This window comes from Saccopteryx leptura, chromosome 5, assembly GCF_036850995.1.
Source record: "Saccopteryx leptura isolate mSacLep1 chromosome 5, mSacLep1_pri_phased_curated, whole genome shotgun sequence".
Taxonomy (NCBI): Eukaryota; Metazoa; Chordata; class Mammalia; order Chiroptera; family Emballonuridae; genus Saccopteryx; species Saccopteryx leptura.
This window is the reverse complement of record NC_089507.1, coordinates 83,154,203-83,172,069: the sequence shown is the minus strand read 5'-3', so window position 1 is coordinate 83,172,069 and position 17,867 is coordinate 83,154,203. Positions and strand designations below refer to the sequence as shown.

At 35.5% G+C, this 17,867-nt stretch overlaps 1 protein-coding gene across 2 annotated transcripts in view; it reads left to right on the top strand.

Moving 5' to 3' along the window:
• Positions 1–17,867, top strand: part of EMCN (endomucin) — a 133,178-nt gene that overhangs the window by 108,501 nt on the left and 6,810 nt on the right. For both annotated transcript variants that reach the window (XM_066386056.1, XM_066386057.1), the window contains exons 6-11: positions 4,129–4,221; positions 4,642–4,701; positions 6,173–6,268; positions 10,108–10,132; positions 11,906–11,967; positions 17,500–17,573. In XM_066386056.1, coding sequence (XP_066242153.1) covers positions 4,129–4,221; positions 4,642–4,701; positions 6,173–6,268; positions 10,108–10,132; positions 11,906–11,967; positions 17,500–17,534 — 371 coding nt within the window. In that variant the 3' untranslated portion in view covers positions 17,535–17,573. The remainder of the gene's footprint in view (positions 1–4,128; positions 4,222–4,641; positions 4,702–6,172; positions 6,269–10,107; positions 10,133–11,905; positions 11,968–17,499; positions 17,574–17,867) is intronic.

The following is a 17,867-nucleotide window of genomic DNA, read 5'->3' as shown; positions in this document are numbered from 1 at the left end:
TCATTGGCATTGATGTTGTATTTAAACCTTAAAATTGAACTTTATCACCAAAAAAATGAGTGTAGTTAGAGAATATGAGTGAGGACTAAATTCTCGGACCTCCAGAACTGTGAGACAGAGAGGAGGAGGAACCAGTCAAGGAGAACAAGAAGAATAAACCATAAGGTAGGAGAAAAATAAATAGGGACCTCCAGAACTGTGAGTCAGAAAGAAGGAGGAACCAGCCAAAGAGACCAAGAAGAGTAAGTCACAAAGTAGGAGAAAAATAAATATAATGTTATCTTGAAAGCCATTGAAGAAAATGGGTTAAGGAAAAGTGAATGACCTAGTTTCAAATACCGAAAAATTCTCTTTAAAAATGAAACAAGAATCTATCAAATTGCAATTAGAAACCAGGTCCAATTATTTATAAATAATTAAAAACAATAAATAATCATTGAATTCAATTGAATTTAGCCCCTCAGATACATTGAATGTACAAATGGACAGTTTTGCTGTCTTTTTTACACTAGAATGTTTTTCCTCTAGTGTCGCTCACATTTATATGCCATTAGTAATGACTTATTATATGACTTCCTTTACAGAAGGTTCCAGAAGACAATCAGGTACTCTTCCAGTCTAAGTCCCTTTTCAGAAGAGTTTATGGCTTCCAGTACCTGCCTGCTTTCATATTCTTACCAGGCTTAATCATTGATTGAGAGCAGCCTGGAGGAGGCATGGTTTCAACCCAAACACAGTGCTGTGATTTAGAGAGCAGGTAGAGAAACTTGCTCAATTATACTGTCTGTAGTTGGCATTCTGTGAGGTACATTTGTGCATTTTTATCACCAGCACAGGTGGCCAGGGTATCAACAAGGTCTTCTGTCTTTCAAACTCCCAATGATTCCACTGCTAATTGTCTTAAAACAAGAGCCAAACGTGTACCACTGTCTGACACCAATGGGGTACATTTGCATGCATAGTATTGCAACAGTCTTGGTTTTGAGGGTCTCTTTACTTTATTACAGCAGACCTCAAACAGCCAGCTCTAAGTTCTGGCCTGAAATTTGCAAATTAGATTTAAATCATGACACAAAATATCTGCAATTCAGCAATCATTACAATCACCAAAAGGCAGGGTTCAAGAGTAAACTCACATCATCTTAGAGCACCATCTACTCTACTTTCTATCATTCCTACTAGAGCAAAGAAACATCTGAAAACATGGAAGTTTCTTTTCTTTTCTTTTCTTTTTCTTTTTCTTTTTCTGAAGCTGGAAACCGGGAGAGACAGTCAGACAGACTCCCGCATGCACCCGACCGGGATCCACCCGGCATGCCCACCAGGGGGCAACGCTCTGCCCACCAGGGGGCGATGCTCTGCCCCTCCGGGGCGTCGCTCTGTTGCGACCAGAGCCACTATAGCGCCTGGGGCAGAGGCCAAGGAGCCATCCCCAGCGCCGGGGCCATCTTTGCTCCAATGGAGCCTTGCTGCGGGAGGGGAAGAGAGAGACAGACAGGAAGGAGAGGGGGAGGGGTGGAGAAGCAAATGGGCGCTTCTCCTGTGTGCCCTCTGGCTGGGAATCGAACCCAAGACTTCTGCACGCCAGGCCGAAGCTCTACCACTGAGCCAACAGGCCAGGGCCTAAACATGGAAGTTTCTTAAAAGTCCATTTCATGTATTTTTACACTTAAAAATTTTGGAGAAAATTAGCCAAATGACTTTGGTTGAAAGATACAATTCAAGGAGTCCAATTATAATATAATAATGAAATATTATAAAATTATTATATTAATAAAATATAATTTAAAATATATAATTTTACATTACATTTATTATAAAATATTAATACCTAGTACTCTTCTAAGCAATTTAAATTATTTTTACTCATTTAATTTCACAGAACTATGATGTAGAATTATTATAATCACCATTTGTAGATGTGAAAATTCAGACACAAAAGAGGTTAAGTGACTTCCTCCAAATATCACAGCAAGTACAAGAGTCATATTTGAAACCAGGTACCAGTCTTCAGAATCATGCTCTTACATATCTATTATACCTCTCTTGTACTTCCCCTGCCAATTCTACTTTAGTAGTAATGGAGGATAATATAGTAATCAACAAAACTAAACAGAGATCGTCAGCTCTGATCGCATCACGGTCCCCACTATCTTATTCACAGTATGAATCACATTAGTCTGACAATTGATGAATTCAGCCTAGACCCATAGTTGCATTAATATGATCGTGCTAATGAACAGGATTTCTCAAATTGTTAGTTAACTCCCATTAGTGTGTCATGACCAGTATTTTTAAAAAAAACGAAATAAAGGAAATAAACACCAGAAGGCATTACATGTAATAGAGGTAAATTGTGTGCACATATGTATGTGTGTTTGTGTTTGTTTTTGTGTACTACATTCAAAAATGGTTTATTTACTAAAGGTTGAAGTTAAAAGAAAAATGTTAAAATTTCAAGAATCCAGCGAGTTCTCCTTTTAAGAAGAGTTAATTCTACTGCCTATCTATAGATCATTATCAATAACAGTTAGCAGTAGACCATTGACACATTTTAAGTAGGAAAATAGGAGTTTCATCTAAACCAGATAGATTATACTCAAAACTGTAGCTGCCACGTAACCTGTCTATGAGAAGGTAATAAGGTAAGAGTCTTGAAAATTAACCCTTGGGAAATCCAAGATGGATTCATATCATTGGTTATTTAATCAGCCATCTCATTCTCTACCAACACAATGGAAAGAGTATTCATCCTTACTAAAACACTTGACACTGAAAAAAGCAGCTAAAAGTACCAAGGTTTCAGCTAGTTCTCTCTTTCATTTAATATTCTGTTTTTCTGTCTGCCTAGTGCACTAGCCTGACATTTTTCTTTGTTCTTATGGGCATATATCTAGCTTCCACCCACAGATCTCTTGCATGGCAAGAATGGTACAGACTCTACACATTATTCTTCCCCCACAGATGTCAAAAATGCATGAGCCTGCAGTGTGTGCTGGGCTGTGGGAGGCAGAGAAGGAAAGATCCAAGGCAGTCCTAGGCAGTTCAGTTTCTTTGAGGCAATTATACGTGGCCTCAATACTCCTAAATGGGCCATAATGATAAGCGATGGCTCTTTGTTCAGCCAAGCTGTCCACTACATTCGACTTCACATCCACTCTGGTCAGAGCTCCATGTGGGTATGGTGTGAGCTGGAGCCTTCACACTTCACGGACTTGCAATTCAGTGGAGAGACAAGGACAAAGATGTGGTGAAAAGGTATCACTTCATACTACAGGAAAAAGAGAATGAGTTTTCAAAAGTTTCTTAAATACAAATTTATTTTATCACAAATTTACAAGGATAAGTACTGTACACTGATAAAACATTTGATTATATTTCCTCAAAATGTATTGAGATTTGTGGGTTTCAGATATTATATTTTTATTTATTTTTTGGTTCAGTTCTTCTGGCTGAAGATGGCAAATGTTGATTTAAACAAATGCAAAAAATTATTATTAGTTTAATTTATATTTTTCTTGGAAGAAAAGATTATGAACAATGATGGAAATGTAACCAAGCAGCAATTACTTTAGATAAAGCACATAAATCTAAATCACTGCTGAGCTTTAAAAATGAAAATGAAAGAATTTTTTCTTTTGTTTCCCCAATCCTTTTAACCATAGACTCAACTGCAATCTGTCTCTTCAGCCACTAAGAAACACTGAAGAAATAAAGTCCTGTGTATTTATGTACATTTTAAGTATGTGTGATAGAAAAAAAAATTACTATTAGCCAAACATATAATATCTGAAATATGAATAATGCTTTTGCATAGATTTTCATCCTAGAAGAATTTCATGAAGTAGGTGATACTGACTGAAGCCTAAAATAAGAGAACTAAAGTTTTGGCAGTTCTTGAAGATGTAATACTGATAACTCAGGTTTTATGATTCCAAATTTAACCATCATTACAGAAGAAATAGATGAACTTGGGATTTAATGTACAACTGTATGTATCCTATTATTCAACAAGAAACAGTTTTCACAGATCGTTAGAAATGTAAACTGTTTGAATCTGCAAAAAGAATGCAATAAGAAGAGTTAACACTATTGTTTGACTGTTAATTTTTAATATTTTTCCTCCAGTTGGCACTCCACAACCAGACGCCTCACTTTCTAAAACCAGTGTATTACCTTCGATATCGACAATAATTCCAGAAAGCATCTCATCATCTCAAGGTATGACTTCTGTGTGCCTGACTAGAAACTTGCTTTGCTTAACTCCTTCTCACCAAGAAAACCCTACCAATCTTAAAAAACAACAACTTTCCATTATAATAGCTATACAAAAACTGCACATTCACAAAAGGGGGGATATAAGAAAACTGTTTGAGGGGATGGATGTTTATTACCTTGATTGTGGTATTGGTTTCATGAATGTATGTCCAAACTTATCAAATGGTATACATTATCTCCCTACCAATTTTGAGTTGTAAAACAGTTCTTTCAGAATGAGATCAAATGTATTGATTTGATACATCCCACTTATAGATCACAGAGGCTTACTTAAATGAGGGTCCATGGGGGGATGAAGGGAGGATTGTGAGGACCGGCACACATTAACCAAAGGTAACTTACTTTTTTTTTTTCTTAACATAGTAGGCACTGTGAATGTGAAAAATGCAAGCCCTTCTTCTTCAACCAACCCCTCTCATTCTAGTGAGTAACAGACATATCTTCATTCATAACAATAGATATGCAGAATATTTGAATGTTACCAATAAGGGAAGAAATTCAATTATCAATAGACTTTTATCAGCTTTCCTGAACGTGCAGTCTCATAATCCTATTTAACTGCCATCTGTTTTGAGAATTTTCTACTGTGAGTCTGTTCTAATGAGCACTCTCTTGAAGTTATTTTCTTACCTGAGTGCTAAGCAGTTACTACCAAAGGTCAAGGTGATTGATGGCACTAGTCTCCAATAAGCCAAAGAGTACAGACAGAGATAGCATTAAAAAAAATGAATTGTTCATCTTTAAAAAACTTTTTCTAAATGTTAAAAATGGCTTTTTAAAAAATATTCCATTTTAGCAAAAATAGATATGTATTATAAAACACAGGGTGAGGCAAAAGTCAGTTTACAGTTCTTTGCATGGAAAATAATACAACAATGACAATTCAAAAATGAACTCTGTATTTCATGAACTCACAACTGTAAATCGACTTTTGCCCCACCCTGTATATGTGTATGCTAGGACTAAACACTATTCATTAATTTTCCTGGAAATTAAGAATAAGATGAATACATATGAAGCTGGGATGATAAAAGATTATTTCAGGTTTAGGTAAAACCCTTCCACTCAGTAGGTCAGCATTGCATTTATTGACCTGATTCATGGCTCCTTCATTTGAGGAAGCACTAATGATTTCACTTCAAGGTCTAATATGAACCCAGAAAATATTACTTATAAAATAATTAATCATAACAGTAGAAGTGCAAACTACCATACAAATGAATTGGATAACTATTCTCATTCCCTTATAAACATGACGTAACTATAATTTCTATATCTCTATTTCCCAAGGCCAATGATATATATACAAAAGCACAGACACACACACACACACACACACATGCACACACATCTTTCTTGAACCATATTGTTCATATTTAGAAATAACATGTACTATGATTTCCAATTATATCCCTTTATGTTATTTTATACCTTTTCTAATTATTAGATATTATTATAGAAAGATACTTGTTTTTTAGAAAGCCAGCCTTATAAACTGGAGTAGTTCTGATATAGGCTATTTAAGTTCTTTTTTCTAAATTCTAACTTCACTATAAAATAGTGAAGAATATAATGTGTATATGTGGGTCTGACTCTAGGTCTAGAAGACATCTTTTCGTTTCCATCTCTTCACTCCTCCAGTCTCCAGGAAAGGGAGGGAACTGTCTCCCTTAGATTTGAAATTTGATTTCAGAAAGGCTACAAGACTGACATCAAGTGGATACGTTAGAAATGACAACTATAGGAAAACCCAGGAATGGGATAAATCTTCTTTTCTTAAAATACAAATAGAATGAAGAAGAAAGAAAGCATGCATGCTTTTACTCAGTTCATGAACCATTTATTGTGAAATTTAATTGCCACTCTAACTGACAATGTCTCCAATACTTTTTAGGTATTATTTTGCCGGTGGTTATTGCTCTGATTGTAATAACACTTTCAGTATTTGCTCTGGTGGGTTTGTACCGAATGTGCAGAAAGACAGACCCAGGTGGGTAACAGTGTATTTTTTCATTTTGTTTTCTGAAAGGAAAATACACATGCTCGATTTAAACTTAAATTTAAACTCTTAAGGGGAGAGAAGAATTATAGGAAAAAAAATAAAATGCCATATTGCTTGATCACAGAAATAAAGAGGAAAGGGCAGAAAAATCCACAGAATGCTGGAGAACATAAGGAGCAGGGATGAACTACTAGTGGTAGATATTGTCAAGTGTGGACAGGTACTTTTTAATGAAACAGCCCCAGTTTTGTGGGTGATTGCAAGAACATGGAAGTAAAGAAGGCATAAAATGACATGATTTATTTGTGAAGAAAATTTGTTTCATTTCCATGTGACAGAAGATAAAGGGAAGCCTTGCTAAGAGTTTAGTTTAGGGGCCTGTAATCCCCAGAAGAGTTCTGTGACTCACTTCCCCCGGGAGGCACGGCGTCTTCCTGTGAAGCTGTCTTCCATGCCCACATGTTCTGCTAATTGAACTGGTTCCTAGGGACAGAACATTATCGCAGTTTTTAGTGTGATTCTAGTTTGAAATTCTATATTATTCTCTTTACCCTCTCAAATAGCATTTAGAAGTCTTTTTCTTTAAAATAACGTTGCTCTGTTTTAAACATACTTACTCTATTTCTTTTCTTTCTTTCTTTTTTCTTTCTTTTTTTTTTCTTTTGTTTCATCTTCTCTCTGCCTCTGAAATACTTAGGGTTCCTGTAATGGCATTTTATTTTTTATTCTTTTTCAAATAAATGTTTTATTTTAAAATAGATTTAGATTTACAGAAACGTTGTCAAGATAGTTACAAAGAGTTTCCATACACTTTATAGCCATTATTATTAATATGATATATTTGTCACAATTAATTAACTGGTTGATACATTATTATTAACTAAAGTACTACTTTTTTAGATTTCTCCCAGTCTTCATTCTTTTGTCCGTTCTAGGAAATTGAGCTCTCTTTATCTTCAATACTTCATCTGAATCTCCCTGCAATTCCCATGGCTCACACTCCCTGTGTTATCTTAGATATCAGCCTATCTTTCCCTTCCAGACATCTGCCCTGTTTGTGTAATGCAGTGTTATGTAGCCGTGCCCTTGTCCATGCTGTTCCTTCTCCTATAATGTCCAGTCCACCACTCCACTTTTATAACATACCCAATCTCCAATTTGTCCATTAGCATCTAGCTCAAACACTAATTTAATGTATCTTTGTATAACACAAAGCAGAATGAAGTATTCTCACCTTAAATTCTATAGAATTTTATGATATTCATCATGCTATAGTATAGTCACTTCTCTGTGTGTCTGTTCCCCCCTAGTCTGTTCCAGGTGCTATTACAAATATAACACAGACTAAGTGGCTTAAATCACAAACATTTATTTCTCACAGTTCGAGAGGCTGAGATATCCAATCAAGGTACCAGATTGGGTATCTGGTGACCTAATCAACTTCTAAAGACCCAACATCCTAATGACCATTATAGTGGGCATTAAGATTTAACATATGAATTTGAGGGGAATACAAACATTCAGTCCATAATATCAGACAATCACTTCAGTCATACACCACAACTTGTTCACATTGCATTGTGCATAATATATTGCATATCTATCGTATGCTTATTGGGTTAAATTTTTTAATTTTCAGTAAAATAGAAACTAAATATTTCACTAACAGAACTCTACCTAAGTCTCAAATACTATTAAAAAGTAAAAATCTGTTTTTTATAAGATATATAAGCAATGGGATTCTTTACCCCAAGGACAGTGTGCCCCCAGGATATCAGTGATTGCTGTTCCTCAGGCCATTGTCTCACCATGCATTGCACAGACAGCTTGGTGCAAAAGCATGACAGTGTAAGGGGAAGTTATGAGACTTTAAAAAATAATAGTATTCATTTTAGCCGTTAGTGGAAAATAAGAAGAAAACAAATCAATGACTTTCCCTTTGAAAGTTAGTGAATAAACTACTTAATAATGTCTAAAATATGTTTTCTTACTCAGTTTCCAGCATCTTTATAAATCAGTTTAATTTCTCTAAGTTTCTAAACCACCAATACTATCTTTTATGGGAAATCAACCATCCAAGTTGAAACCTATGGGTGTTGAGAACATAAGAGAGATAAACAGTTAGTGTGCTTAATCCATTTGTAACAAGTACCCTTTACTGAAAAACCGCTTTGCATAAGAAGATTTGCAAATAAATTATCTGAAAAGTTGACATTTATTATTGAAGAGGACTTTATGATTAATTGAGTCACTCAGAAAAAATATGTATAAAATTCTTACAACTTTAAAAAATAAAATAAATTTTCAACCACTATGGAGAGTTATTCTGAAGACATACAATGCTTCATAACCAAGTTCGGCAGTTTTACAATTACACAGATCTAGTTGGTTATTGTTAGCTTTGTTTACCAAACAGAATTTATAACATTGTTATCATTAAATTAACACCATTAAACATCCATAGTGATCACTCTTCAGTTTGTGGGTGAGACTTCATTAAGTTCAGAAATTAGCAAGCCCACTCTACTAGCTGGAAGACAACATGAATCAGAGATTTCATTATGAAATTGTGCTTATCTGTTGACCATACTCTGAGTTTTAACCCAAATAGGAACATCATATATGTTGAAAGTAGTTTGTTGGTATGCATCTACGTGGTAACAAACCCATATTAGAGTATTTCAAGGAAAGATATTAAAACAGTCACACAAAAAGTATCAACTCATGTGGAACAAGGTTATGAGCATCACAGGTGATATCATATACAACACTTATTACAGAAAGTTTTAAATGCTGTTAAAATCCTACTTTTGGTAGGGAAGACAAGATTAGATCTAGTTGGTAAACAGCATATGGTACCATTAATTAAATCCTAATGATTAGGAATCATGGTAATGTGTTTTAGCCAAGGTGAAGTAGAAGTAGTCAAAATATTATTGGAATCATCAAGGTCTTTACAAAACAATGATGCTCAAAGCCAGTAGAATTATATTTTAAAGGCTTTTTATATATCCAATTACAAGAACTAGATTAAAGATGGAAGGAAATCCAAGAGACAGAAACTGAGTAGCAATGGAATAAAACCACAACAGAATCAGGAACAAAACAGGGGGATCTTAAATGATTAGATTATATATTTTGCCTAATAAGCCACAGTTAATGCAAGGTTTTACCACTATTGGTTCCAGAGGCCATGCTTTTGTGCAGAACAAATCACCTGAGTTCTCACTCTAAGCCCACGTTGTTTTCCTACCAGACCTTGTGGAGCAGCCTGGCAAAGCATACAAAAGATTAGTTGTCATTAGTAACAACAGTGATGTTTTGCAAGGCACTATTGAGAGACTGAATCAGTGTGATTCAGATGCAATTAGAAGCAATAATTACATCATAGTTCACCACAAATACAGTGATTTGTGTCCTCAGAAAAAGCAATGTATAAAGAAATGTCAGATATAAAAGGTAACTCAATACATTAAGAATTGTTTTCAGAGGTATTGAAATAAACAGACATTTTCTGGTGTTTGTGGACTGTGTGATAAGAAGAAGTAGTTTCACAAAGTGATATTAAACTACAGGATGAAAATTAGTGCAGAACTAAGTTCAGTGGAGTTGGCCTAATTTGAACTATTCTGTAAGTGTATTAGCCATAACTGAACAATGAGTGGTAACATGTCTAAGAAAACATACGATCAATGAGGCAGTAATAGAGAGATTTAAATAGTTAAAAATTGGCTTTAGAAATATGTCTGCATAGAAAGGGACAGGGATCTCAGGTTTTCTGTAGCCAACCTTATTAAAACTCTAATAATAATTCTCTCCTCTCCTAGGCACACCAGAAAATGGAAATGACCAGTACGTAAGGCTACACCATTTTTTTTTTCTAGAAGCTCTAATCATATCATTTACATAAGGAAAAGTATTGATTCTCAACATATAATTTTTGGGTTTTTTTAAAAAAAATTTGTGAAAAAGCATTATAAATGGAGTTTGACTATTTGTCAGAGTTCTCTCTTTTCAACAAAGAAACTCCAACAATTAAAAGAGGATTGACCTGTGGTGGCGCAGTGGATAAAGCATTGACCTGGAATGCTGAGGTCACTGGTTCAAAACCCTAGGCTTGCCTGGTCAAGGCACATTTGGGAGTTGATGCTTCCTGCTTTTCCCTCCTTCTCTTTCTCTCTCTCTTTCTTCTCTCTAAAATTCAAAAATAAAAGAATAAATATAATGACAAGAATAAATATCATAGAAAGCATACTGAGAGGGTTTTTTGTTTATTTGTTTGTTTGTTTGCTCTAAGTGAGAGGAGAGGAGCTAGTGAGACAGATTCCCACATCCCAGACCCCAACTGGGATCTACCTGGCAACCTCCATCTGGGGCCAAAGCTCAGACCAACCGAGGTATCCTCAGAGCCCAAGGCCAACACTCTGAACCAGCCGAGCCACAGGCTGTGAGAGGGGGAAAGTGAGAGAAGGGGGAGAGGGAGAAGAAGAAAAGCAGATGGTTGCTTCTCATGTGTGCCCTGACTGGAGATCTAACCCAGGATGTCCACACCCTGGGCTGATGCTCTATCCACTGAGCAAACCAGCCAGGACCAGAATTAATAAGTTTTGTTGTCACATAAATGTCCCTAATTCTTTTTATATAACTCTACACTGTTTTTCAGAGTATGTTATGGTTGGAATATTCTTCAGGGTCTGATAAGGTATCTTAATAGTATAGACTGGACTTTTCAAGCCTCTAAAACATGTTTAAAAATGCAAGCCAGGTTTTCACATTTTAAAATAGTTTTCTCAGTGAATTTTTCAGTATGTTTCTCACAATTTGGGAAAAGTTTATGCCTAAACCTTGAGACAGTAGATGTGTATTCTACTTTGGCTTCTTAAAAAGAAAGCAGTTGTTAGCAGTCCAGCCAACTGTTTTAATCAAGGTGCTACAAAGAGACAAATTGTTTTAATATAAAAAACCAATTATGTGGTTATGTTTTCTTTGTTGACCTGAATTTGTACCCTGCCTTTATGTAGGTGTTCCTGAACATTCACTAAGCTATGAACTTTAGAAATAATATCTATAGATTACCTACCTGTCTTAATTAGAAATAAAGACTCTTGAGATGTCCAAGGAAAGGAAATGGTGTTGGAAACTGTTTAGAATCAGAGAAAAGATAGGTGGGAATTCTTGGTTGAAACAGTTTAGACACTATACTGCAATATCCAGGACCAAATGGAAGGGGATACTCCTAGAACTCAGCATCAGCCCAAAGAAGTTTAGAAACATTTATACTCAGGAATGGAGATATGAACCATATAGACCTCATGACAGGTGCTTCACATGACACGTCCTGATGTTTCATTTATTAGGTGCTCATTGTTGTAACAGAATGATGGAGATTTATTAAATGATTCCAGAAACGAAAGGGCCTATAAAAGCATGTGTGTGTCTGTATGTGAAGAGACATAGATTTTGCCATAGGAACACATAATATATATATATATATATATATATATATATATATATATATATATGCTTGTGTATTTTCATCATTCTGTGTATTCATGTTTACTTTCTATCGCAGACAAAAAATGCTTATTACTGTGGTGCTAATTTAATGTTTTCTGTTTCAAATAGACCTCAGTCGGATAAAGAGAGTGTGAAGCTTCTCACTGTTAAGACAATTTCTCATGAGTCTGGTAAGCTTCCAAACTGTTGATTAGAAGAAAAATGTTTATTTCAAAATCTCTCTTGGATTTTGTTCATATTGAAACATAACCGAAAACCATAACATTTTAGAAACCATCAATTAGTAACTCCCAATAAATATCAAATTTTCTATAAAAAAAAAGATGAGCCCCAAAATATAATTTTTTTAAAATTATTGAATTACCTGGCTGTTAAAAGTTGCTTTTTATAATGTGTATATGTGTTCTAAAGCAGTGATTTTCAACCTTTTTTTTTCATGGCACAAACACACACTAATTACTAAGGTCAGTGCTCCTGACTAAATACAACCATTTTCATCTCATGGCACAAATAAATTAGTTACTAAGGAAGAAGAGGTCAGGGCCCCTTTTTCTTTAGTAATTAGTTTATGAGTATGTGAGAAACAAAGGTTGAAAATCACTGTTCTAAAGAATGGACAGTAACCAGTGAGGGGATTCAAATAATGTAACAACCGATTCTCTGCCCTAATGACCATTTTAATTATAAAAAAAGATCTACCAGAAGATAATTTATTATTTCATGCATTTAATACTTAAATAAGAACAATAAAAGAGGTACACAAAACTAGACTGTGTTATAAGAAAGAGTTTTAAAATATTGATGAAAAAATATTAAATAAAACCTGACAAAAAACAATAAAATTATTATTTAAGATATTTTCATATTGCTTCTTGATTGGCATCCTCACTTGCATTTTTTTTTTTTTTACCTATGAATGGAATGAACATTACTACAGGCACTTAGAATACACTGTTGTGCAGATGAATGTTAAAAAAAAGAATAAGAAATGTAAATTTGTGATTTCCACATTGGGTGGCTGCCCAGGTGCCCACCTTATAGAGAACCCTGATTACAAGTGCCATTTTAACAGCCCATTTGCCAAACTCAACACAAAATTGGGTATCGGTTCTGCCAAACTAGCAAACCGGCTGAATCCCACCACTGGTTGTAACTAAAGGCATTTTTCATTTTGTGGTGGTGGCAAAAGAACATTATGTGTCTACTAGGTCAGGGAAAAGCAGCCTAAATGTTAACTAGGCCTTGAATACATTGATGAAAGATCCTGAGCATGACTGTACCCTTTATCAAGAAGAGTTCTCAGAATCTGTCTGTGACTTGTAAACAAGCATTACAATAATTTCATGAGCTTTTTCTTATTCCACTGAGAATTTAACCCAACCCTCTGCAGTCTCGGAACTCTTCAAGTTGTGGAATAATCAGCACTGGGAAGAAACCTCTATGTAGGAGCCCCTGGCTCTCCCTGTGGTGAGGGGTCTGGGGTCAGGAACAAAAGTTCAATCATCCTTTTCTACCAGGGAAACTGCAACTGACACCAGAATTGAGGCTTCCAGAGGATAAAACTCTAAAGAACCTTGTGCTTCTTGAAGCCAAATTTAATATGATTCTTCTTTCAGAAAATTCTACATAAGCTGATATTTTCTGCTCTCATAGTAACTACAGGAATAAATGGAATAGACTATGGTGGGATAGTTAAGACCCTTAACTCTCCAAGCTTCCTTTTCTTCATAAGGAGGAGCTACTATAAGATCCATTTTCTGGTACTTTTATTTCTGCCAATTGCAATTTAAGACTCACACCAAATCTAATAAAATAACCTCTTAATGGTCAACCCAACTGATTACCATGGAAAATATTCAGACAGAGGACAGACTGAATTGTGATTCAGAGTCAATTTCAACAGCCTAGAATTAATATTCTGAAACAGAGTGATCTCCAAATGTTCTTTGTGCTAGCATAATTTCTATTGAAGTCTGGTTCCTGAAACACTCACAAACAGATCTTCCTGCTGCCTTTCAAACTTATTCAAATATACTTTCTTTATAAAATTATGTTCACTATACTCAACAGAAGTTATTTTGCTTAATTTTTCCATTGATTTGAGAGAGAGAGAGAGAGAGCCATTCCACAAGCATCAAGTCACCATTCCACTTAGTTGTTCCTTTTAGCTGTGCACTCATTAGTTGCTTCTTGTGTATGCTCTCACCAGGGATTGAACCTATGACCTCAGTGAGCTAGAATTTTGCTTTATCTACTGAGCTACTCGGCCAGGGCCAGAAGTTATACTATTATAATTCTTTTTACTTAAATGTCTTTTGCCCAACAGTGACATCTTTATTAAAATATAATTAAAATAAAATCTAAAATGACTAGGTTTCAAAGAAGTTCACAGATTTAGCCCAACTTTCCCCTGTCTCATATAAAATTTTTCAGAAATTTGAAAAATATAGATAATAATTTGATAGAACAAATACCTGACTACCCATCACTCAGAATTGATGAGTGATGCATTTTATCTTATTTGCTTTTAAGAAATATAGTAGAAGCCTGACCTGTGGTGGCACAGTGGATAAAGCATCGACCTGGAAATGCTGAGGTTGCCGGTTCAAAACCCTGGGCTTGCCTGGTCAAGGCACATATGGGAGTTGATGCTTCCAGCTCCTCCCCCCTTCTCTCTGTCTCTCTCTCCTCTCTATTCTCCCCCCCCCCTCTCCTCTCTAAAAATGAATAAATTAAAAAAAATTAAAAAAAAAAAAGAAATATAGTAGGAATTAATGTGCTTGAGGTGTAACAAAATGAAATTTGAGCTTCAGTGGCTATAAGAGTTCATTGGGTTGATCAGTACTTCAGTTTATAAACTCTGGTCTTATACCTGAAAATAAATTGTGTCATTTTAGAGGGCACTGAATCATGTTCCCAAGGAAACAGAGCTCTGCAGCCACCCACCTTCAAGGGAAATGCCAGTGGGTGCTAAATGATCTGGGTTTCTAGAAGCCTCAGTGAACCATGGTTATTGTTCTGGTCATTTTCTGCTGATGAGATAGATCCTTGCCCCAAACTTCCACTGAGTGGGCTGTGGCTTTCATCTATCCACAATCCCTGCTTCCTTTAAAGTGTTCTTTCTCAAACAGGATTCTTCTGCTGAAAATGTAGCTCATAAATGTTTAAAGTTTGATTATTTAAATTAGGAGCTTTCCTTAAGTAAAAGAGAAAGCCTACTAAAGTATAACAAGAATGTGCTTTTAGAAAAAGTTGAACACAGACCCCAGCTGGTTGGCTCAGTGGAAGAGTGTTGGCCAGGTGTGTGGATGTCTCAGGTTTGATTCCTGGTCAGGGCACAGAGGAGAAGCATCCATCTGTTTCTCACCCCACCCCTCCCACTTCTCTCTCTTCCCCCTCCTGCGGAAAAGAAAAGAAAAAGTTGAACACCAAATATGGAAGGTTAAGAAGTATTTTAATGAGAACATATAAGCTATCATACAGCTTCTAAAGAATCTGGCCAAGTTAAACAACCCAGGATGGACTGCCAAATGCCCAAGTCACCTAATGCATGTTAAATGTGATTCCCACTGACATCACATTTCAGAAACTTAATATACGTTATCTCATTTTGAATATTAAAGCAATAAGGATTATGAAGAAAACTGCTAAAATTAGTCAAAGGATACATGACTGCACAGAGGAAAGAAAACAGTCTCTGAATTCAGTTTCAAAGCATTACTTGATTTTGAACCATTTGGAGGAAGAAAAAATAGATCTGAAGTCATTATAATATTGCTCTGCTTTGAAAACTCTGATGAGTGTGTTATTAGCTGAGATTAAGCTCAAACACTTGAGCATGTCTATGTGGCCTGCCATGGGGTGCCAGACTCCTCTCTCTCTGTTTCGAACCACATAATAAGGAGCCTTCACCAGATATCATTTATTCAACTCCTGTCCCTGTCTTCTGCAATGTACTGAAGCACTTCTGAAGGAGGAGACGGTTTCTTTGACTCTTTTGTCACTACTATATCCCTTTCCTAAATCATGGTAATTATACATTATTAGTGTAGTATTGGTATACTAATACTGATTATTATAATATACTGTCATAAATGCACACTTTTATTTACTTATTTATTTTACCAATAAAAGTTTATTAACAACAAGAAATGAGAAAAAGTGTAAAGATCAGCAGGAAGATTAATAGATTTATAAAGCCATACATAGATTCAGCTTCTGACTTCTCAGTCCTTCAATATTTGGCTCACTCTCTGAATGCATTTTCATCATATCATTCTTGGCTCTCACAGATGTCCAGAGTCTTTCTCTCTTCTTAACTTAAACTGTTAATTTGGCAAATCAATATAGATTACCATGTTGTAATATCTCTTTATGGCTTAAACAGCCATTTTAATATTTGACCATGTTATACACAATGGAGAATAGAAAAAATACAAAGTACGAAATAATTAAAAATCACTCATGAAACACAACCTTGACTCAATCACTATTGAGGAATGGTGTATTTTCTTGCAGTGTTTTTTCTAGGTACATGTGTTTCATTTGGTTTTACAATAGATATCATTATTATAACCTTTATTGGAATTAAACTGTTATTGACTCGTCCTCACATTCTTTATTCCCAATTAGAGAAACCTTGAAAAGAGATATTTAAGAATTGTAATGATTTTCATATGATTAGCTTTACATGACTTCTGGAAGGCAGTAGGTGTTCAATAAATGTTAACTCTGTTTACTTCTCATTCCTGTACTTCGTCCATAGATTTCAAGAGCTGCTATGCCTCTAGTGAGTAAGGTGTTGTTCTGGGGTAGGGGCCATGAGAGCCATTGCTCTGGGCCTGGCATTTTTCAGAGCATGGGACCTAAGGAGCTCTTGGAAGTTTCAAGAACAAATGTGTATTTCCGGCACTATTTATTATCTCTGTGACCATGTAGGTACTAAGTGACACCAACGGCATCCCTAAAAGATACGTTTCCTAACTGGTAGATGAAACCTGGAGCAAAATGATGACATTTATTCTTAAAGATGGAGACTTTAATCCATGTTGTTTTTATATACATAGTATGAGTGGTGTTGATTCTTGAATCTACCCAAAAGAAACAGGTAACATGAAATGTGTTGATCATGAATTCGGGGGCATTTCTCTCACCTTCTAAGCTTCATATTTATCTTTATATTGAATAATGGAATAACACTGTTATTTTGAGCAATGTTCCTGTGCTATTCTGTATGTCACCAAAGTGTTCACGTTGACCTATAAATTCAATTTCACAAAACTCTCACTGAATTAAACAAAAGGATCCTAGAATGTCTTCCTGATAAAATGGCACTTTAAAATATATATGTAGTTTTACTTAGGCAAAGCCAGCTCATGGAACAAGCAAAGATCAATAACTCACTCCTGAGGATGTTTCTCTTGTTATCACCTCCCACTCACACTCCTTCCCCCACCCCCTCCCTCAACTCCCAAGGAGTTAGTTAGCATTGATCCTTTAGGATGAAAACAGACGATGGTGAAAAAAGCTCATAAATCTTTGTGAACAATTTCCAAGCCATAACAAGAGGCAAATTGTGGCCTTAATGTCATTCTTGTGGAAAAATTCTTTTCTTAAAAAACAGAAAACAAGCCAAGAAACTTTATTTTCTATCCTTATTCACTCTCCAAGCTTATAAATAAAAATGGATCTTCTGTTTTTAGGTGAGCACTCAGCACAAGGAAAAACCAAAAACTGACAGCTTGATGAATCCTTTCAACACCTGGGCAATAAACATGTAAGTTTCCTCATTTCATTCACAGAGATACTCATTAATATCTGTTTTGTTAGCCTGCTGCAGCTTAGTTTTAACGACTTTTTAAGATTAAGAGTTAATGGTTTGTTCCAGTGTCTATTTGTCTATTTGTCTAGGGACACTGAAATGATTTGCCAGAGCAATGAATGGCTTGGGGCTGTAAAAAAATTCTTCCAGTTGCCCTGCCTACTTCAGAAATGATACAATTCCTGCCTGTCGGTAATGTTTCCTTCTAATTGCAATTGCCTGGGTCACTATATGCACACTGACAGCAGC